The sequence below is a fragment of the Herpailurus yagouaroundi genome, unplaced genomic scaffold, assembly GCF_014898765.1.
Source record: "Herpailurus yagouaroundi ecotype Mexico unplaced genomic scaffold, PumYag 28, whole genome shotgun sequence".
NCBI lineage: Eukaryota > Metazoa > Chordata > Mammalia > Carnivora > Felidae > Herpailurus > Herpailurus yagouaroundi.
Genome location: NW_024412376.1, coordinates 165,375,864 through 165,398,737, shown reverse-complemented (window position 1 = coordinate 165,398,737; position 22,874 = coordinate 165,375,864). Strand labels below are relative to the sequence as shown.

At 56.1% G+C, this 22,874-nt stretch overlaps 1 protein-coding gene across 6 annotated transcripts in view; it reads left to right on the top strand.

Annotated features, from left to right (window-relative positions):
* The window catches only part of AFAP1 (actin filament associated protein 1), a 154,728-nt gene that overhangs the window by 71,021 nt on the left and 60,833 nt on the right, over positions 1-22,874 (top strand). For all 6 annotated transcript variants that reach the window (XM_040488655.1, XM_040488618.1, XM_040488628.1 and 3 more), the window contains 3 exons: positions 25-122; positions 11,203-11,311; positions 20,598-20,809. In XM_040488655.1, coding sequence (XP_040344589.1) covers positions 25-122; positions 11,203-11,311; positions 20,598-20,809 — 419 coding nt within the window. The remainder of the gene's footprint in view (positions 1-24; positions 123-11,202; positions 11,312-20,597; positions 20,810-22,874) is intronic.

Below are 22,874 nucleotides of genomic sequence, written 5' to 3'. Positions count from 1 at the left end.
TGTGGTTTTGGTTGATGCTCACAGGTTTCGAAGTGAAAGACCATGTTCAGAAGCAAGAGACCCCCAACAGCTTGCCGGCTCCTCCCCAGATGCCTTTGCCGGAGATCCCTCAGCCGTGGCTGGTGAGTGAAGGGTCCCCCTGGGGCAGCAGCAGAGCCCCTGGGCCCTGGGCTACTCAGGGCCCTGGGCAGGTGATAATGGCTTGGGTCTGGGGGAAAGGAGGCCTCGTCTTGCTAGAGGCTCTCCTTCGAGTGGTTTGTAGGGCTGAGAGCGGGAGGCTGTTCACGTAGCTTCCCTTGGGAGGCTGGTGTTTCCTTAACAAGGGCTGGAGCTCCAGGTCCGTGGAAATCTGTTCATAGGTCAGATTTTTTTTTTTTTTTTTTTAATTAAAATCAGAGGCTTTAGCAGGCACAACAGTGGCAGCAGAGTCTAGGGACCTGACCATCTGGGTGAGTTCTGGAGTTGAATACCTTAGTCTGACACTTTAATATTCATTGTTATGCTTCTTCCGGGGCAAAAAAATACATCCACATCCCAGGAATGTGTGTTTGATTGGATTGGATTGGATTGGATTGGATGCATCCAGAATTTGTTTTGGAAATCTTTTGCCACGTTTGCCGTCTTGGGGTGCTCTCACATGCACCTTCTCACAGGCCATTTAGCTCTTCCTGCCTTGCTGCGTTCTCGTGTGCTCACTTAGGAACGTTGGACATGCTGTCAGGACCAGAGCAAACTTGGTTACTCGACGGTTTTCTTTTTAATGTTTGCTTGCAGCAGGGACACGTCATCATCTCACCCTCAGAACAAGGGCTGTGGGAGAGCAGGGCCTGTCTCCGCCTGGGTCCCCGCGTCGTGGCCTGTGTCCATTAGACGCCCATCAGTTAGCATTTTAGAGGGGACAGAGGACGTTAGCACCCGTCGGCTCCCTCCTGCGTATCACACTCCTCACTCGGTATTTTTCCACTTATAATTTCATGTAATCCTCACGGCTTGACCTTAGAGAACCCCTACAGCACCTGACCATGTGACTGGGACGCACACCCATTTCCAGACCAGGAAATTTAGGTCAGTGAATATATGTGATTGGTTCAACACCACACGAGAGTCAGGAAAGGCAAAAATTGTAGCAGGTTCTTTGGATTCAAATCCAGTCTTTTCTCAACGCTACTGTTTTGGGGTGTGGCTGCACAGCCGAGGCAGGCATGGCTCCCAGAGCAGAGAATGTGGTGTCCGGGACCGGAAGCCCGATAGGGTAACCGTGAGTTCGTCCTGAAATGGTAGATCTCCGGTGCTTAGAGAAGGTGCCTGGCAGGTGCCAAGCCCCACGCAAGGGCCTGCCACTCCTGGAGAGAGCCATACTTCCCAGACTTTCACGGCCCCGAATCCCTGGGGATCCTGTGAAAACGAACCTTCTCATCCACTAGGTCCGCATGGGGCCTTCGGTGCTGCGTTTTCAACACGATCACAGAAGAGAACTGGCGGGAAAGCCCCAAAAGTAAATAAAAGTCACCCACTTTTCCTTCTTCCTGGGAGAGGCGCCTTCTTCCTCCACCCTTGCCGTCCGGGTGGGGGGGCCACAGGCCTCAGGTCCGAATCCCGATGTGCTGTGAGTGGCTCGTGTGCACGGGGTTACAACAGTAAAGTCAATTTCATCAATTTCTGCGGCCACTAGGAAAGTTTACATTACACGTGGGGCTCTCGGGTGTAGCTTGCCTACTTGTCGTTTTACACACTTAGCCTTTTTGCGGTCGAGAGTGTATGGAATATATGATTTTTATGCACCGTGTTTTATCATTTTAACATGATGTGTTTCTCCGTCTTTATAAATTTCTTTTTTAATGATTCGTTTCCTTGTTAAAACTCATCCCGTTTGTTGTAGAAACTGTGACTTGTCATCTGTTTTTAGATGTAACGCGGGACCGTAGGCCAGAAGCGTTTGTCCTCATACACGTTGCTTGTCTGAAAGAGCAGAACAGGGTGGAGGTCAGCGGTTCATTCCTTTCTGGGGCTTATCTTCCGGCTCACGTGCACTTTCCTGGTCTGAGCCCGTGGCCCTCCCTACACTGTGGCTTGTATTTCCTCGCTGCTGTTCAGATCGGAGAGTGGGAGGCTTCTGTGAATGTCGTGGGCTCTTCGGCTGCCATGTAAAGTGCCACATACCTGGTCTGGACTGAGACCCGTGTCTCAGTCTGAGACCCGAGAGCTGGTCCAGACCAGACAGATTGCCGCTTTCGGTGTCAGTTGCAGACAAAGCCTGCTCATTGCATAGCCAGCTTTTTCTACCATTTTGGCCACCAAATAGTCAATCCGTTCCCCTGGGTTTTCTCTCCGATGGAGTTTGCTATTCACTCACTCGTTTGTGCTCTCTCTCTCTCTCTCTCTCTCGCTCCTGTTTCTCACTGTGCCAGCTTATGCTCTGTCCCTGCCTTTGGCTGCAGTGCTGCAGACTGTCCTGGTCTAAGGTGCACGAGGAGCCCTCCTATTGGTGGTAGCGGGGTAATCAAAAATGTTGGTGGGGGCGCCTGGGGTCTCAGTCGGTTAAGTGTCTGACTCTTGGTTTCAGCTCAGGTCGGGTTCTCACGGTTTGTGCGATCCACCTCACCTTGGGCTCTGCGCTGACAGCAGATCCCTGCTTGGGATTCTCTCCCCACCTCTCTCTGCCCCTCCCCTGCTGTTGCTCGTGCTCTCTCTCTCATAATAAACATTTTTATTTTTTTAATGTTTTTTCTAAATTTATTTTTGAGGGAGGGAGGGAGGGAGAGAGACAGAGTGTGAGCGGGGAAGGGGCAGAGACAGAGGGAGACACAGAATCCGAAGCAGCTCCAGTCTCTGAGCCGTCAGCACGGAGCCTGACATGGGTCTCGAACTCCCAAACTGTGAGATCATGACCTGAGCTGAAGTCACACATTTAACCAACTGAGCCACGCAAGCACCCCTAAATATATTAAATTTAAACGAATAGCTTTTGAGTAGGAGTCTGACCCATGGACAATTTCTCCCTACTGGTGCCTAGAACATGGGTATCTGGGGTTTTCCCGCAGCCTCTAAGCCAGGATGTTCCTTGCTACGATTCTCCTGGGATTGTGATGTGGGGCCAGGGGCTATGCCCTGCATTCTTCTAGTCTTTTCTGCGTCATCTCTACCTGTGGCAGTTAGTGATTTTCGGTTTTTGTTTCCTTAAAGTGGAGCAAAATGTAGACGCTTGTGAGCTGGCCTGAGTTTGGAGCCTGTGCAGCTTCAAGTGCTGTACTGTTCTTTCCCAGTCGACACGCCCTCCCTTGATTGAATGGTTTTCTCTTCTTCCTTTGTAGTTTGTCTTGACCAAACCTTTCTTTTCCTCTCTCCCTCCCTCTTTCTTCCTCTCTTTCTTTCTTTCTTTCTTTCTTTCTTTCTTTCTTTCTTTCTTTCTATAAGTAATCTCTATACCCAGTGTGGAGCTCTAACTCACAACCCTGAGATCAAGAGTTATACACTCCACTGACTGAGCTGGCCAGGTGCCCCCTGACTGAAGCTTTCTAAAGAGCATCATCTCAAAGAGGCATCACCTCGCCTTTTGCACTCATTATTTCACTGGCTTATTTGTGTAATAGTTAATCACGTTAACATCAATAACTACTGTAAGGAGTGTAAGTGCCTAAGGAACGAGGCTGACTCTTGGTGCACGTACAACTCAGTGGATGGGACCCTTTGCAGGGGGCACCCTGGAGAGGAGCCTGTCAACCATGAATGTTGAGCATTTTCCGGACACCCATCAGGGCGCTTTCCAGAGGGAATGAAGAAAGCCTGTCACGTCAGCAAGTCAGGGGAGTAGAGGTGGGTTAGGATGGCCCCACTGTCTTTTTCTGATGGTGCTTCAGTGAATTCATCATCCAAAAAGGAAGCCGGTCTGTCATTCAGTGGATTCAGTCTGCCCCTGGTGAGCTGGCTTTTGGCCGGTCGGTCATTTGCTGGTGGCAGGCTGACTTTCAGCAGAACTAGCAGGTGCTGGGGCAGAGGTGGAAAGGACAGGCAGCCGCTGGGCCACGGCCTACAGCTCCCCAAGGAAGGTGGGGTGGCCTGGAGCTTGGCACGCGGCTCCGTGTGCCAGGGAGCGACTTGGCCAGGGGCCTGCCCGTGAGGCTGCCACGCTGTAGGGGTTCGTCCCGAGGCGCCCATGGGGGTTCCCGTCTACGCCGCCCATGAAAGGCTGAAGAATGTGTCGTAGGGCAAGATATGTGATACTCCGGCCACGTCCTCTTCTCCATCTGAACAACTGTTAGAGATGAGTTATCTTTGACCTAAAAAGGTCAGCGGTCCCTTTCAGTGCCCAGCAGGGCTTTATGCAACTACCACCGACCGTCGCCCGTCATTCCATCTCCCCAGGGGACCGTGAGGGTCTATTGAACAGCAGCGACTCCTTTCCACACTCTTCTAAGCAAGTGAAGTCTGCACTTTGTGGAGACGGTTTGTTTCTGTGCTTCTTTGTGTGCCGCGTGCCGCGCAGAAGAGGCCGGTGGCTTCTCAGGGTCGGGGAGCGCGTCCCTAAGTCTTGTTAGCATTGACAATGCGCCCATGCACCGAGGGAACATCTGAGTGTGCCTGCTCCGTCCTGGGAGGAAATGTGGTGGCAGCCGAGGGCGTCCCGTGTGACCTGGGGTCCTTCAGTGTGGCCATCAGGCTTCAGAAGTGCTCGCAACAGTGTGGACGCTCGGAACTTCTCCCAAGGCCTCGAAATCGCAAGCGTGGGGTGATTGGTTGCACCCCCTTGCTCTCCGACGGAGACTAGAATGGGCCGAAGGAATGGTTTGTTTGATAAAAGCCTTCTGGGAAGAGCTGTGCTTTTCCACAGAGGTCCGTGTGGTTTCGCACCACAGTGCGCAGCTGTCACGCCGATGTGCTCCATGTGTGGCCAGGGCGCAGGGCACTTGTGACGGTGGACACGTCCACGCGGACACGGCTGCCGGCTGGCACCTGTGCTCACGGGGCCGTTTCGCGGGGGGCCGGGTGCCGTCGGCGGGTGACTCCTTCTTCCCCCTCGTCGCGGAACGGCGCTGAGCCCAAACCCGGGGACTCTCAGGTCTTCACGGCTGAGCGAGGAGAGCTGTCATCGGTGTGCTGCCCAGTCGAGGCATTTAGAAATGTTTTCATTTGGTAATTCATTGGCCGAGCGCCACACGGTGTTTGGATGGGGTGTGAGAGAGCCACTGAGTTCTTTGATATTTTAGGGCCAGAGTTCATAAATGGTGATCGCTTATTATGTCAGCAGATAATAATGAAGACCTTTTGGAGCGGTGTTAACATATTCATGACCTAAGCTCCACCATTTTAACCATCGTTAGGTGTCCAGTTCGGTGCGTCAAGTGCATTCACAGTGTTGGGGAGCCCCCCCGCCGCCACCCGCCGTCCCCGGGACGTGTGCCCCCGCCCCCGCGGAAACAAGGCCACCCCGAAGCCCCCCCCCCCCCCCCCCCACCCCCGGCACCCACCGCTCTGCTTTCCGGCTCTGTGGAACTGTCAATTGTGGTCCCAGCGTCCCCTCCGCCCTTGCACCCGTGCTTCCCGAAGCACTTTCACGGCAATTTTGTCCGATAGATGAGATTACGAGGCTCCTTGAGGTTCTCTGACAAAGTTAAGTATTTTTCCAGTTGCACAGTTGAGACCAAAGCCCAAGACTTAAAACAAGAAAACCATTTATTTCCTGGTGAAATCAGATGTGATCCTCTTGGTGAACATGAATCATTTGTTCTTCTTCTTCTCCCCCCCTTGTCTTCCTGAGGAGTTCAGTCTCCTGTGTAATTCCTGTGGCATCTTTTAAAAATTTAACGTGTGGCCGCACTCCAGATACGTATCCTGTTTATACTCCCGACGGACCGTTTGGCCTTCCCTGCGGATGCCTTCCCGCTGGTGGAGGAGGGGGAAGAGGACACGGCCCCGCAGGGCTTCCACTCTTTGCCACGCGTGGATGAAGCCACAGGAAACTGAACAGTGTGAATATGGTCCCACTGTTTACGCACGTGCTAAGCGGAATGCGAATCTGCAGGGTGTGACCTGCGCGAAAACTTGCCTTTTGCCAGGAGGAGTACTTACTCAAAATGCTTGCTGTTAGGGCCGAACCCCTTTGGCTGCTTAGACTGTAAAATTCTGTTACCATCGATGGTCACTCCACGCCAGTCCTCAGGCTAGCTCAGCAGCGCGGACAGCTTTGCCACGAAGCCGTGCTGCCCGAAGGAGGTTTGCGCTCGCGAGTGGGTGCCCTGCCGTGCTTCCCAAACGCTGTGTCAGCTAGAAAAGGCTCTTGCTGATATGTAACAGACCTCGATCCTGAACTCTGATGTTCTTATTTCACGTTATGTTACTCTTGATGGATTTTAGTCACACCAACCAGGAAAACAATCTGGATGCCCGACGTATGTATAGAATTCGAGTCAGAAAAGTGATTCCAGGGGCCCCTGGGCGGCTCAGTTAGTTATGTGTCCGACTCTTGATTCTAGCTCAGGTCAGAGCCTTCTTGGGATATTCTCTCTCTCTCTCTCTCTCTCTCTCTCTCTCTCTCTCTCCCCCTCCTCTCTCTCCCCCCCCCCCCCCCCCGCCAAACAAACTTAAAAAAGTGATTCCAGGTGATTTCAGACTCTTGGCTAGAATCAGGGCTCTTAGCTTATTGTTTCTGCCGCAGAGGCCCGAGAGATGGGTTGGGGCAGCAGGGAAGGTGGTGGGGAGCAGCGTGACAGACAGGGAGCCCCGAAGGGCGCTGGGCAGGTGGAATGGCCGCCTCTGTGAGGAGACGATGGGAATGACCCTGGACCCAGCGCCTCAGCGGACTGGTAGGCTCCTTCCTGTGGCGGGCATGGCAGCAGGTGCAGTGGGATAAGTCGAGGCACGGAAGTGTATTGCGTTCCGGTCCCCGGCCTCCAGCTCAGCCCCGGGCCTCTCCAGCCGGCCTCCAGTTCCTCCACCAGTGAGCTCCGCGTGTGTGTGACCTCCGTGTGGGGGCCTTCCCCCTCCTGGCCTCAGTTTCCTCATTAAGTAAAATCATCATCAGAATACCAGCATCTCAGTGTTAATTTCTGAACCGGAGAAAACACATATAAAGTACCCAGAACAATGTCTGGCGTGCGGTAGGCCAGCAGTAAATGGCAGGTGTTTGATTGCCGAAAGGGTCGTAATAACGATGATAATTACGCTTCTACTATACAGTTATATAAACATGATATTTATTATTATCAATGGGAAAATAGGTCCCTGAAGGCTTCTCCTTAAATTAGCAAAGGCAGATGCTAATGGGCTTTTCCTTCCAGAAAGAGAGGAATTGGATTATGGCCGATGCGGAGAGCCAAGCAAGCCTGTAGATTGGATTTCTGTCCAGCCGTAGGTGCGGGTTCCTCCAATAAGACATGGACGCCTCGGAAGAGAAGCTTACCTTAAGGCAGGAGAGAGTTCCTAAGCTACGGAGTAACTTTCTCTGAAGTATTAATTCGAGGGAGAAATGTTTCTGTGGATCTGACGATGTCTAGTGACTGATGCGGTGCCGGTCCGTTCATGTCTGGGGCGCGGCCAAGCAACCAGGGGTCAGTCATCCCTCCAGGAGGACGGTCTCTTGCGGGTCTCCCCAAGTCTCTGCAGAGGCTGTGGGGGTGGTTTGTGGGGCCAGCGCAGGAGACGCGGGGGGCGGGGGCAGGACAGCGGCCAGGCTCCGTGTGCAGACTGGTTGTCTTCTGTATCGAGGGCAACGTGCACGGTCTAGGTTGGCGTCATGCTGGCGATTGGTGTCACCGTTAGAAGGTGCACCTCAGAGGCCGCCCTGGCCAGGGACTAGTGTCATTACCACAAAATGAGGCCCCAAGCTCAACTCTCCCGGGACTCTCCAGACCGGTCAAGCTGGTGTTATGGCCTGCTGACCTGCAGCTTTACAGGAACGCTGGAATGAGCCCGAGAGCTGGGGTGGACGTCACAGGCGCCCTTGTTTACAAGTGAGGACAGCGGGGCCCAGAGCTGCGGGGAGGTGACGCGGCCCCAGGACGGCGCTGGCCCCACACGCGGTCCGTGCCAACGAATTGGCCTTTGTCCTCTTTGTGCTAGACTCCTGTTTCCTTCCCCTTGCCTTCTCTGGTTTTCCATGAGCCCTTTTGGAAATCTGCCTTCTGTGTTTTGTACTTAGAAAAATTCCTGTACTTAGAAAAATTCACTTTGAGATAGTGTGTGAGTGGGGGAGGGGCGGGGGGGGGTAGAGGGAGAGAGAATCCCAAGCAGGCTGTGCACTGTTAGCACAGAGCCTGACCAGGGCCTTGATCTCACGAACCGTGAGATCATGATCTGAGCCAAAATCAAGAGTCTGACACTTAACCCACTGAGCCACCCAGGCTCCCAGCCACCCTCTAAAAATTCCTGGTAATGGTGATTTCAGTGAACTCTTACTATTGAAAAGGCTCAGAAAGAAGCTTCTCCTCTGAAAGCAACGATACTAACAGCTCGGGTCCCTCTGTTTAGCCTTTCCCACACTTGCTGTTACTTAACAAGCCGTGGTTTCTCTGACTGAAACCCAGAATTTCCAGGATAAGGAGTATTTGGGAGTGGAGTGTAGGCCCTTTGGGGAAAGAGAGGGTGTTCCCCCGTAAGAATGATGTTTTTGAGGGGTATTTCTTCGAAGCCAAGGTAGCTTAATTTTTTACTGATTTTAGAAATGGTAAATATTACATGGACGAGCCAAGCTACACAGATATGCAAATGCTTGTTAACACGTTGGTGAATGACCTCCCGTCTGTGTATGTGTGTAAGCCTAAATACACACATTTTCCACGAAGGGCTCCGCCGTGCCGGCTTTCTCCCACCGAACAGAGTCCAGGGAAGGTTTGCCAAGAAAGTGACTGTAGCAGGTGTGTGCTGACCTTTCTGACGTCTGCACGTGAGTGGGTTGGCACACCTAAGCGTTCTTCTCTTGGTGAACTTTGAGATTGTTTTTAGATTTTGCTAACTAAACTTTTGTTGAACATCTTTGCACATTTTTGCTCTCATGACTGGTGGCCCTCTCGCCATGTGTTTCCAGAAGTGGAATTAGGAGGTGGGGGGGGGGGGGGACGCCTGCGTGGCTCAGTCTGTTGAGTGTCCGACTTCTGCTCAGGACACGATCTCACAGTTTATGAGTTCGAGCCCCGCGTCGGGCTCTGTGCTGACAGCTCGGAGCCTGGAGCCTGTTTGGGATTCTGTGTCTCCCTGTCTCTCTACCCCTCCCCCGCTCATGCGCTCTCGCTCTCTCTCTCTCTCTCTCTCTGTCAAAAATAAATAAAACATTTAAAAAAATTAACAGAAACAAGACGTGGAGTTATGGGACCTGAGGGCACACCTGCTGAGAAGCTGTGCCAAACCCGCGACCAGCAGCAGCGGCTGCGAGTCAGTTGCGGGAGCCCGTCAGCTGGGAGGGGAGCCCCTCACCCTGTGCGGCTTAGAGTAGCTTGCGGCTGTAGGAACGGGGTCTGTGCTCCTTCTAAACGTCTGTTTGAGTCAGCTGTTCGTAACGCTCTCCCAGGCCATGAATAATTGGCCTGTTCCAACTTCCAAGAGGAAGTTGAAACCCTCTCTGTTTCATGAATAAAGACACACAGTGAGGCAGGCAGCTCTTTTCCACGAGTAACAAGCAGGGATTTTCACCCGGGCACGGGCTCCTGTTCAGACCTGGCCTGGGGCAGAGCATGGTGTAGCGGGTTCCGTTTTAAGCACTGCCTTTTCGGGAGGATAGGAAGGAGCTGGGTGCCGTCCAGCGGACGACCACGGAATGACGACAGTCGGGAAGGCAGCCCGGTGGGAGGCGGGCGAGGAGACGGGGGCTGTGTAGTCCGGGGCGCAGGCCCGGGGCGGAGGGCAGATAACGGGCCTCAAGCAGATGGAGGAAAATTGTGAAAAGTACCCTTGTCTGGCGAGAGGAAGGAGTGGGTTGGATGCACGGTGGGGGATTAGTCATTCACAAAGGACTTCTTGGATCCGGTGCTGAGTTGCACTTTCCGTGGTGGAGTCTCACATTCTAGAGAGTTAGTATAAACCCTTAAGATTTCTTCGAAACGTGTTGTGCTTGGACACTTAACTTGGTGGATCGTCCGTCTGGGCCACTGTTCTGTTCCATTCTCGGTGACGTCTTTCTAATGTGCTGGATGTAGGTCGTGTGAACCAGTCACAAGAGGGAGAGAGAGGATGGGAATACAAAAAGGTCTTCAGTGGACAGGCCTGGTGTCGGAAAAAGCCCAGCTCGATTTCAGGGAGGCCGTTTAGACTCCCGGCCTCACGCTCCGTGTCTGGGATGCGTGAGTTAAGGTAACGTCTGCTGCGGAGGCCTCCGGAGGCGGCTGACTGAGCCACCCATGGCCGATGCACAGGCTCCCGGCACGGCTCCGGGCGGGTAGCAGGTTTTGGCAAATGCTGGCTTTCCTTGCCCTCCCCTCCCCGCCGTCTGCCGGCGTGAGGACCAGCGAGTGAGGGAAGCGGCAAACTCCCGGGTGTCCGTGCAGAGCGAGGTGAGGACGTGCTCCTCCTCGGGCACGTGCGAGGGAAGAAGGCGGCCTCAGTCCCCGCTGGCTCTCGCGTGTTCGGAAGGTGTGGCCTCAGAACCAGGGTGCCTCAGCCCCAGAGTCTGACCAGAAACTGCGGCGGGATTGGTTTCCGCCACAAGCAGACTCCTTCTCGACAGAAGTTTCTCTCAGAGAGCAGTTCGTAGGCGACTTTCTTTTATAATTCTTTAAAAGCGTCCGTGGCCACGGGAGGGGCGTGGTGGGAGTGTGGGCCGGCCACGTTCGTCTGTCCAGCCACTGCCTACCTACTGCCTCGCGGCGGATCTGGACGGTTCCCGCGCCCCGGAGCCCTGGGGACGCAGGAGGGTCAGTGCTGTGGGGGACGGGGAGGGGAGCCCCCCTCTCGGCTCTGGGGAGGGTCCGAGAGAGGGCTGCGAGTCCGCCCCTGCCCCGGAAGCAGGCTGTGCCGGGTGCGAACGGCTGCTGGCCACTGGCGACCTGGCGTGGAGCCTGTGGGGTACGGCCAGGGCCGGGCCGGGGTGGATGTGGCAGGGAAGCAATAGGGACCCCGGCAGGGCCTGAACTCAGAACCCCTTTTGTGGGACGGTGTTCTTTTTTACCACGGACTTTGCAAGGAAAGGGGGGTGTGCTGGGCAACACCTGCTAATGCACACTACAGAATTTTCTAGCGACAGTTCTGATCTCTGGTGTCTCCGCTTCTTCTCCTCAGCCACCCGACGGCGGGCCGCCACCTCTCCCGACGTCCTCTCTCCCGGAAGCTTATTACGAGGAGGCCGTGCCCCTGAGCCCTGGGAAGGCTCCGGAATACATCACGTCGAGTGAGTGTCGGGGCTGCCCGGCCCGTGCCGGCCGCCTTGTCTGCAGGGTGGGGAGAGCGCGGCTCGCTCTCTGGGGAGGAAGGGGAGGAGGGGCCTACAGAGCGACGGGGAGCGTGGAGTTGAGTCATTCTGGACCCCGAAGGTAAGTGCCGGAAGGGCTGTGAAGCCTGCAGTGCCTCACTGGCCCCTTGGGTAACTCACTGTCCGCTTCCTCTGACCTGTGCTGAAGCCTTGTCGCCGTGGATTCCTAGGTCTCGATGGAGCATGTCCCCTTTGGTCACAGGCAGTGACTTCCGTGGCGGCGTGTGTTTGCGGCTTCCCCCCGAGTGCCGTGATGGGCGGAGCCGCAGCTGGAAAAGCCTGGGTACAGAACCGGTGGGCGTCCCAGTCACAGGCCTTTCTTCCCGCCTGTTTCTTCTTCCTTTCATATAGGTTTTTCTAGAAAATTCTTGCCTAGGCTGGAGCCGTCCTGGCGAGGCTCTGGTCTGGCGCCTGCCTGGTAGCTCTCAGAAGTACCTCTGTTGGGTCCCAGCCCCCACATTCACACGGAGCACCTTTCTCTAAGCACCTCTGGACTTTGGTGCCGGATCACCGGCTTCATCTCTCCCCCGATCCTCTGTCAGGCAGGGAGCTGTCGTCCCCGAGTGAAGTGCGGGGACGGCATCCGGGTCCCTGTGGATGAGAGAGCCGTGCTTTTCTTAGACACCTGAGACGGGAAGTCAGGCGGGTTTGCTCATTTTGGTCTTGGGGCTTCCGGCACATTAATATTCGTGGCACACGGTCCTCCTTCCATCTGCCTTCTCACGGAAATGCACGCCTTCTCCCGAGGCCGTCTTCCCATCCCCCGAGGTCTCTGCCAGGCGGCACTTTGCGGTCTCTGACCTCCGTGTCCCCTGGCAGCAGGCAGGCGGAGGTGCTGCCACCGTCTCCCTGGATCGTTCCAGGAGGGCCTCCTCCTGTGGTACGTCTTCTGCATGAGAACCCAGCGAGCGGGACCGCCGGCCCTTTGAGGGCAGGGCGCCAGTTTGCCCGGCTTCCGGAACAGGTGCACGCTGAGGGAGAAGGGGACGGTTCTGTGACAGAGGCCAGGCCCTATCGGGCTTTGAGGTCTCTAAGTCAAGTGTTCTAATGTTTCTTTTATGTAAAAACTACTCATGGAAAATGCGTTCAAGTAATTTCTAAGTGTCCACCATCTCAGAAGTCAGGGGCCTACTCAGAAAACATGGAAACAGAAACGGCCCGGTGGATTCAGGACTTCACTGGAGTCCTTTGCTTTGTCACTGCACTGAGCACAGGGAAACGGGTTTTTCGACAAGGGTTGCCCAGCACTTGGAACAGTCTGGCTCTAGCTTTCTCCTGCCTTCCCTCCCCCCCACCCGCAACACACTGTCTGGGCCAGAGCCTGGTAGTCATTTTGTTTGACGTCGGCGGGCCTGTCTGAGGAGCCCCCCGTCAGCGAGGTGTCCTGGCCTGTTCCTCAGAGAAGCCGTCCCACACTTACTGGCGGTGGGGAGCTTTTGTTGAGCTCGCTCCGGAAGCAAGACCAGCGGGACGCACGCTCGGGGCCGCGAATCAGCGGGGCTGATGTGCATGGCTCCCTCGGTCTGGTGTCTGCGGCTGCACAGCTGGCGGTGAGGACCTCCCCCCGCTCCCGAGAAACCGGGCAGCGGGCTGGCTTCCAGATGGTTCCTTAGGGACTCGGCAACTGCTTGTCGAACCCTGGGTCAGGTGTGGGTCTAGCAGAGAAGCAGGCTGTCAAGAGTGTCATGGAATGAAGGGTCTGTGAAGGGAACGAGGCTTAGGCAGCCGTGGAAACGGCCAGAAAGGCCCATGGAGCAGGGCTGGTGGTTGGGAAGAAACGCTGAGGATCCGGAGGAAGGGGGAGGGCAGACGGGGACGTGCCTCCGCAGAGCTGCACGCGCCTGGCCAGGCCTCCGACGACGAGGGACAGGACCTGCACGAGCTGCCCGGGCTCTGGGCCCAGCAAGGGCTGGCCGGCGACTTGTGTGCGCGCTGGAGCAGCGCCCGCCCCCCGCGCCAGCCTGCGGAGAGTGCTGGAGGCCGCTCCCCTCCGGCCTTCCGGACTGCTCACAGACCTCTCTTGTGGCCAGAGCCAGCCGAGAAAGGGACTCTGGGCAACGTCACTGCAGCCTTGGTCGGTTGATGTGGTGTAAAGCTACCGCTGTTTCTCTGTTGTCCGTCTGGCACCCAGGCACATGCTCTGAACCGCGTTGGGTTTCCAGGTAGGGACAGTGCAGGGTCACAGTGCAGGGTCATGGGACCCAACTGTCACCCGTATCACAGAAAGCTCCCTGGCCCTCCACCCCAGAGGAGGCAAAGTCCCTTGCTCTTCCCGCGGGGTCTTTCTCCCCTTTGGGAGCCCGTAACCTGAAGGTTGTGATGCACGACCACCTGCCATTAGAGTTTCTGCCGTGAGATCGTAGGGAATGGGGGAGACACACACAGCAGAGTCAGGATGAGTAGCCTTGTGTGTAACTAGTCCTGTCCTCATTTCTACAACTGGTCAGTGGTCATGGCTCGTTTTTGTAACTTCCTTCCTGTTCCCATTGGCTTCGGCAAGCACCTTGGCCAATCAACCCGGTAAGATGACTCACCTTTCCTTCCCGAAAGGTCTGTGCTGCACTGGATGGTTCACTTACAGGGAGCGGGAGTACTGGGGCCACCCTAGAGACCTGCACCCCCCGCCCCCCTCGCCCTGGTGTGGCCGTGACTAGTCACCCCAGCCACTGGAATAACCCCCCCCCATTGTCTCCACTTTTGGGTTAACGGAGCAGTCACTGTGTCCTTTGGAGGGAACGTTCTGCCCTTAGAAACTAAGACCTGTGGGCTGCAGAGCCAAAATTGTCAGGGAAGGGAGGCAGAAATGTCCGTGATCGCTAGGGGTAACAGAGATAGGAGCCACTACCGTGTTCAGCCCTAGATTCCCAGACCTGTGAGCCCTGGCTCTGGGGGAAACTGAGGCGCAGCACACCCTACCAGAAGGTATTCTCGAAGATGGCACCCCCAGTCTCCAGGGGTGGCCAGTCAAGCTGGTCCTAGAACTGGGTATTCAAAGGGTATTCCACTGGCCTGTTGGGTCACCCGCTTCAGGGGACGGGGACACAGCATGGCCAGTGGGTCTCACGAGCACAGACCCATAGCGCGGGCTGCATCTGCTGTAACAGAGTTCTCTGGTCACAAGCAACGTCGCGGGATGCCGTGCTGGTGAACGGGGCGTTCTGCAAGAGCATCGTGGCGGGGAGAGCGGATTGTCTTGAGTGATCTCTTCCAGTGAGAATGCATCGCTGCCCCTTCCGTGGAGGACGTGGTCCAGTTCCAGGTGGGCCGGCTGGGGCCGCGGGGCACAGGGTCATGTGCGGGCAGGGCCCTCAGCAGGGCCAGGAATCAGACTGACCCTGCCGAGCGGAGGTCCATCCCCGGACCATGGCCACTTGTGCGTGAATGCATCTGGACGGGCAGCCTGGGGAAAGAGGCTGGCCGACGCTCGTGTAACGGGCCGTGTCATGTCCCCGGTCACGAAGCCCCTCCGCGGAGGCTTTGCCGAGAGCTCTCCCGGTATGTCAGTCTTCACCTTCCCAGCGTATCTGGGAGGCCTGTCTGCACCCCTCTGCAGACCTTCTTGCTGCCAGTTAGTCTCTAGTTTTGACCACGCAGCCAAGCCGTAGGCCATGCCGAGAGGTCCCTGTTGGGAGAAGGAGCCCGTGTGGCAGGAACAGGACCACGTGCATCTGAACTACTAGCTTCTACCTGTTACGTACAGCTTCCGGGCCTGGAGGAGCCCGATGGACACAGACCGCTGGGATGTGAGGGTTGGGTTCTCTGCGGTGGGTCAGGTGACACGGAGCCCGTGTTGGGCAGCTGGGGTGCCCGTGACCAAGCATTTAGATGCCACTAGGGTGTCCGTGAGCCAAAAGCAGTTTCTCCAAGGTAAACTAAGTGTTTCCAGAGGTTGGTGTCGCCGTGCCCTGAAATCCTAAAGGGTCTTGCCCGAGCTTCACCTCTAGGGGGCCTGCCTTCCGTCAGGCTTCTGCTAGCTTCTAGAACAGGGTATGATCCGAGACAAAGAGCCACGGTGACGTGGACCTCACACAGTCATGGCTGTAGAAGTCCACGAAAGCCGCTGCCTGCGCATCTGGTGGCTCGGAAGTCTGGAAGAGCAGCCGGCTGGAGGTGGCGGGGCTCAGGGCCTCGCCGAAATCCACGAAGACAAGTCCATCTGCCTGTGAGTCCCTCCACACTCGGCAACACGGGCGACACAGAAGATGCCGGTGCTCTTGGCCGTGGCGCAGGACCGAGGGGATCCGAGCTGCCCCAGGAGGGGGCCCCGCAGCAGGGCGGGCGACACTTCCGGGACCGGGGGCCGAGCCCGGCAGCGCCTGGCACCCTCCGGTGACCTCGACCTTCCTTCAGAGTGGAGCTGCCGCCGTTCCTTCTGCCTTCCGGTCTGCGTCTGGTGGCGGCCCGTGGTACTGGCCCTCACCCCGGCCACATAGGCCAGGAAGGCTGGAAGCCGGGTCCAGCCTGGCTGAGCTGGCGGCAGTCGCCGTGGATCTTGTTGGGGCTTTGGGTTCAGATCCACATTTCATCTTGTTTTTGGTTCCCGGTGGCCCGTGCCCCTTGTCCTCTCGCTCCCCAAGGGCAGTTGGTTGAAATGTTCTGATTTCTGGGCTATGGAGATAGGTCTACGATACGCATTTTAACGTTTTTGGTTGCAAGTAATTGACCATCGGAATGTTCTTTGGTTCCATCACAACTGCCCACGGGACTAGTCTGGCCTGAGGACTGTTTCCTAACCAGTGACATCAGGCACACACACAGATCCACACAGGTCTCTGGCTGGCTCTTTGGGCTGCCTCCTTGCTCTATAAGGAGTGTAGACGTCTACACGGGATGCCAGGACACGCCGGGGGTTGGGGGCTTCTAATCAGCACCCTCTCGGACTTTGCCGAAAGGAAACCCTCCATCCATCTCCGAAACACCCGTTCTGCTTACCTCAAGGTCTGAAGGCCGGTGGTGATTCTTTCTCCTCCTCCCCCGTCCCGGGTCCGTCTTAACTTTTCACAAAGTCCTCATTGTTTCCTAATATATCCCAAACCCCAGCCCCAGACAGTGAGCTCCTTGAAGTCCTGCTGGAGCCACTGGGGGGTGCAGGGAATGAGGAGGTAATGTGACGTCCTGCTCTCCGTTGGGGAGGCGTTGGAGAGACTTCTCAGAGATTGACTTTCCTTTAGGCTCAGACTGTGGTCAGTACCCCTGACTGCTCTGTGTTTCCTGCTAAGTTGGCTGCCGGTCTCCTAAAAAGGAATGTGCCGATTCTCTCTCAGAAGCGGGGGTGGGGTGGGGGGGGTGGGCAGTGAACCTGCTGTCTTTCTCCGCTGGGCACCTCAGCCTTCCCCAGGACAGAGAGGGCCACCAGGGGCCCTGTTGGCCATCCTCCTCTGGGGGGGAGACGTTCCGGGAACCCCGTGGATGCCTGAAGCTGCAGACAGTACCCAACCCCGTATGTGCTGTGTTTCTTACTATACACATACTTGTGATAAAGTTTAATTGGTAAATCAGGCAGCAGGAGATTAACAACGATGCAACCAGTGTAACAACCGCTGTAATAAAAGTTGTGTGAATGTGGTCTCTCTCTCTCTCTCTCTCTCTCTCTCTCTGTCTCTGTCTCTGTCTCGTCTTACTGTCCTGCCCTCACCCTTCTACTTGCGATGATGTGAGATGACAAGTGCTCATGTGCAGAGATGAAGGAGGCAGGTGACGTGGGCGCGTGACGCAGCGTGAGGCTGCTGGTGACCTTCTGACTACACGTCAGGAGGAGAATCACCTGCTTCTGGATCATACCGACCGTGGCAAACTGAAACCACAGAAAGTGAGACCATGGCTCGGGGGGACCACGGTACTGAGGTGCGCCCGTCTCAGGGGCGGGGGCCTGGTCTTCCATGGCTGTACCCGTGGAAGCACAGCTGGCCTGGGACACCGTGGGGGTGGGGGCACGGGCCCTGCGCACAGTGGAAAATCCGTGCGTAACTTCTGACTCTGCGAAATCTTTGCTGCTAGCCTGCTGTTGGCTTGGAAACCTTAACCGTGAGCACAAATAGTCCATCAGCTCACGTTTCGTTTGTCATATGTATCATGTACTGTATTCTCACAATAACGTAAACTAGAGACACGAAAATGGTATTAAGAAAAGCATAAGGAAGAGAAAATACATCTTCAGGACTGTCCTGTGTTTTTTGAAAAAAATCGGCTTCCAGGTGGACCGGTGCAGTTCAAACTGTGTCCAAGGGTCAACTGTATAAATAAGAAAAGTAATATCTGATGCATCGTGAGCCTTTGGTAAATACTTGTTGCATGAATGAAATCAAAGGTCTTTCTCCTACTTGTAAGTATTCGTTAATGCTGTTGCTCGTTCGTTTGCTAAGTGTTTAGTGGATTCGCTATTCCAGGAAATGAGCTAAGCACTGAGGGATTCCTGGTCCTTCAAACTATGGTGGGCATAACCTTTGGGAAGGAAAAATCTGATTTTGTGCATCGCCCCTCCGAGACCTCCGTGCGCACTGGCGGCCCTCCACTTACCTTCAGTGTCGTGCCTCGCCACTCCCCGCCACGTGAGCTCTGCTCTAGCCATGCTGAACTTTTAAAACCCTTTTACTGTAAAACATTGTACGTTTACCGAAAAGTACTCAAAATATGCATATGGACTTACTGACTTACGATCCAGGATATCTGTGGAAGTGCCACCAGGTCACGAGGAGAACGCGTCAGCCCCAGAAGCTCCCATGTGCCCCTTCCTCATCCCAGCCCCTCCCCACAAGTGTAACCAGTAACGTGGCCTCTGTGGCAGGCATGTAGGTGCTACTGGAAAACAAGACGCTCCGCGCTGATGTTTTTGGTGCTTTTGCTCCGTGTTCCTCCTCGACTCCTGTGTGTGGTTGGCACCGACGCATGAAAGGTCTGGATCGAGTTTTACCTTTGGTGTCCCCTGCCCCCCGGGTGCCGCCCCCCCCCCCCCCCCGGCCTGTCTCCCACGGCCTGCCCCGCTCTACCTGGCACGCATGAGTCACTCCAGCACAGGCCAGACAGCTTCCCCGGCAGTGGAAACGCTCCCCGTCTGGGCTGTGGCACCACGTCCGCTTTGCCACTGCGAGTGCTGAGCTCTGGAGATGTGGCTAGTGCCACAGAGGAACTGACACCTGATTTTCTTTGACTTGACTTAGACCTGAATTTAAGTAGCTGTTGCGACTCCCGCATTAAACGGGGCGGTGGTGTGGGTGCGCGTGCGCGTGGGGAGGACGTTTCCTCGGGGAGGACAGCCCGACCGCCAGGGGAAGGCTGTATGTCTGCGCAGGGGCAGGAACGGGCCGTTCTCTCATTCTCTGTCCGCAGCAGTTCGGGCCGGGCCCTTCTCAGGCCTGGAACCACCCTCTGCCTGGGCCTCTGGGCAGGTCCTCATCGGCAGGACGCAGGTGCCTCTGGGCCGCCGGCCTCTGCCCCCCGACCGCACCCATTCTCAGCGCTGCCCCCACAGGCTCTTGCTGGACACCCTTCCCTGACCGCTTCATCGTGATTGAAAACCCGGCCGAACAGCTGTCCCCGCTCGTAGTACTGATTCTCCATGATGACATTCGAGCGCGGGCATGAGCGCTGAGTGCAGGTTGTAAACCAGTTCCCAGCGAGCCAAGAGGCGGATTCTGCTGAGCGGAAGGTCTGCGGCTGCCATTTCTCCAGAACCGCGTGGCCGGCCATGTCCACCGTAGTTCGTCCACCCGAGTCACGCGTCGTGTAGATGTCCATCCGTCTCTCAGACGTGTCCTGAGAAGGGAAGGTGTTCCGGATGTGTCTGGGGGTGCGGGAGAGTGCAGAGGCGAAGCCGGCACCGTGTCAAGGAGCCTGTCGTCCAGCAGGGCTGAGGCTGAGAAGACGGACGGTCCCTCGCACTCGTTGGACTCTGCACCAGCCGTTCGTCCGAGGGCTTGGCAGGTGTAACGGGTTCATCCAGCAGTCCGCCCTTCTGCGGACCCTGGTTCCTTGCCCTGGGCCAGGTACGTTGTCCTGTGCTGGGGCCATCGCATCCTGCAGGGCGGTCTCCCTTCCCTGGGGGGCTTCCAGCCTGACGCAGGGGGTCGTCAAACAGCAGGACAGCACGGTGGAGGCTGTGGAGGCAGACATGAGGGGCGTCTCGCCTAGTGCCTCAGCCCGGGCTGCCGGAGCGAGACGCCGCAGACTGGGTGGCTCGACACCAGACGCTTGTCTCCTCACTGTGCCGGTGGCTGGATGCCCGAGAGCAGGGTGCCGGCCCGGTCAGGTCACGGCGAGGGCCTCGTCCTGTCTCACGGACTGCCGCCGTCTCTGAGTGTCCTCACATGGCGGACAGAGAGCAAGACCCCGCGCCTGCTCTCCCCAGAGAGATACCAGCTTTAGGACTCCCCTCACATAACCTCGCTTAAGCATAATTACCTCCCAGAAGTCCTGTCTCCAGATAGTCTCGCTGGGGCGAGAGCTTCAGCATGTGAATTAGGGAGGACCGGCTTTGGCGATTCACGGAGGGCATCGTGGAGGAGGTGCCCATAAATTAAATCGTGAAAGGCGAGAACATTCATTCAGGCGAAGGGAAATGAAGTGGGACACACGGGAAGTGAGGCGGAAGCGCCGCAGGAGCGAGGGAGGATGTGCTGCGTTCGGGAGACTGGACGCCATCTGATACGAAGCGTTACTGCCTTGCGGCATGAGAAGGACGGGCGCACGTGTGTCCGGAGGCCTCGAGGAGGACTCGAGGAGAGGGCCGGCCTTGGCTTGGATCTGGAACGTCAGCAGCGAGGGCGTGGCGATGTGCACGGGGCGACGCTGGAGACCCCGGAGAGCCTTGACCTGGTGTTGCGGTAGGGGAGGGCCGCGCTCTGCGGCTGGCGGTTCACACTGCTGAACCGGGGGCCCGCTCGCCAGGCAGCGGCGGGGCCAAGACCCGACGCCACGGGGTCTGCAGGCGGCCGATCCCTCGCTGGACAGTCTAGGGCTGCTTCTCACGGGTGAAGGATTCTAAGGCCCTTCAGTTGAAAACTTTTCCTTCGCTTCCACCGGCTGTCTTGTTGATTTTCCCCCCCCGTTTTTACTAACTGCCCTTTCTTTGCGTGGCGCACGGAACCCAGAGCCCCTTCCTCGTTTACTGGCTCGGCGCACGTGCTCTGGAGCCCAGAGCAGCGGTAGCTTCCAGATAAGGCTTTTGCAGGCAGGCGCTTTACCTTTACTGCTTTCCTCACTTTGGCAGATTACGATTCGGACGCGATGAGTAGCTCCTATGAGTCGTATGACGAGGAGGAGGAGGATGGAAAGGGCAAGAAGACGCGGCACCAGTGGCCGTCCGAGGAGGCCTCCATGGACCTGGTGAAGGACGCCAAGATCTGCGCCTTCTTGCTGAGGAAGAAGCGCTTCGGGCAGTGGAGCAAGCTCCTCTGTGTCATCAAGGACACCAAGCTGCTGGTAACGCATCGCGCACGGCTCGTGCTGGCGCAGGCTCGGCGGGATCGGGCGGCGGTCTGACTCGATGGGATCGGTCCCCGGGTGGCGCTGACGTCCGCTGGGGGGAAGTGGCCGCCGGGCGGTGGGTGCGCTCACCGCGGTCGGGCGCCGGGCAGTAAGTGCGGGCCGTGGGCACCGAGCCTTGCGTGCCTTCGGTTCCGCTTCCTGCCCCCACCGGTGGGCAGAGTCCCTCCCGCCCCGGGCCACTAACGTCTGTGGCGTGTGCCCATGGAAACGCACGGGCTTTAACTTGCCAGACGGCGCAAGATGGATTTTCTCATTTGTAGTGAGTCAGTGAATTCCTCAAAGCCAGGTCATCGAGTGGGGCGGGCGGGCCAGCCACGGTTTGCGGGGAGAGTGCCCAGGAAAGGAAACTCTTTTGGAAAACTAAAGGCAGATTCTTTTCTTGTTGTTTAATCTGAGGGGCTGAAGAGGAAGATAGGCTAAGAAACAGGGAAGCCGGGGACAGGGACACGCGGGCCGCCCGCTGCCGTGTCCTTCCCACAGGGGCCCCCCTGAGGAAGCCAGAGCCCTCGAGAGCGTGTGTCACTCCCCCTGCCCCTTCTGTCCTTCCAGCTTTCGTAGAAAACATGGTTGATCATCGGAACTGTGAATTGTAGAGTGTATTTTTGCATTTGCTTTTTCCTTCTCATTAACCTTGGAGAAAAGGTTCTCCCCAAATTCTACCGTTAAAACAGAACACGGGAGGATTTATGATTCTGTGTGTCACCCTTGAGTGGAGCGGGTAACCCCGTTCTTTACAGTTTCTTCTGTGAATCATGGGAATGCTTACTGGATGCTTAGGGCGTTGTATATTTTTAAATTAATGGTTAAAAACAATTTTTTTAAACACTGAGAATACATATTTTTTTCACATGTGTGGCCTGAATTTCTCCCAAATTTAGAATATGCCAAAAATGATGCCATACGGGAATTTTAAAGTACAGAATGAAAAAAAAAAAAAACAGATTTAAAAGATTAATATGGTCTTTATTTACAATCTGACATAATGGCTGCAAGATGTGGCCGTATTACGTAAATGCTTCAACAACGTGCAGTGGACTCGTGAATGTGGGGTTTTGAACCAGGAGCAGGAAGCAGGTGGCTGTGTGGCAGGCTCAGCAGTCAGGGAACAGGGCCCTCGGTGCCCCACAGCCCCCCTACCCCTCCCGACCGTCCTCCTCTTCCACACCCTCCCCTCCCCTCTCGTTTCTTGCAAATGAGAGGATGCCCAGGATGAAAACACCTACCATTTAGATTTGTTGTAAACATTTCAGAAGAAACTAACGGAAAAACCATGTGAAAACACTTTCTTTGACAAAATGCAGAATCCAAGTTCATTATTACTAGGATGAAGCTTTTTTTTTTTTTCAAAAATGACCTATGATGCAAGTGCCCAGATCACCCCTGTTGACACTGAAAAAACATCAACAGTGACGAAAGCGAATGCTTTCCAAGTTTGAACAGCACAGAAAACTGTCAGTGGAAAACAAAAAGCCAGGCCCTTCCCTAAGTGAGCCTTCCTGCCCATCGGCATCGTCATCCTCAGCTTTTCGAGTAGGCACCTGGCATCTGTGACCTTCCGTGCCCAGGCGGCCCTGCGGTGGACGCCGTGATGGGCCAGACGCCCCTCAGGACGGCTCGCCCAGGTCACGGCCCCGCCTCTGGGGTCTGCATCAGGACGGCCCCGATGGTGCCTTCCAGCTCCAGAGATCCCGCAGGCTCAGCTGAGGGCTTTTATCTGAACTGCCCCCTCTTACTACCCCTCCGTCCTGCGGGCGTGGCTCTCAGGGGGCGCCCCGATAGATACCGCACACCGTCCTCTGTTTGAGAGTCTGCGTCCCCGGGAGCCCAACCCGCAGGGGTCTCCAGCCTGCACTTTCACGTAGGGCTGGTGACACATCCCATTTTGAGACATTTAACTGGAGAAAAATACAAGCTGTCACGTTTCCCGTCTAACTCCCACCCCTTGTACTGTCAATTCCCTCTTCTCTGTTTCTTTCCTTTCTTGCGCTAACCTAGAATA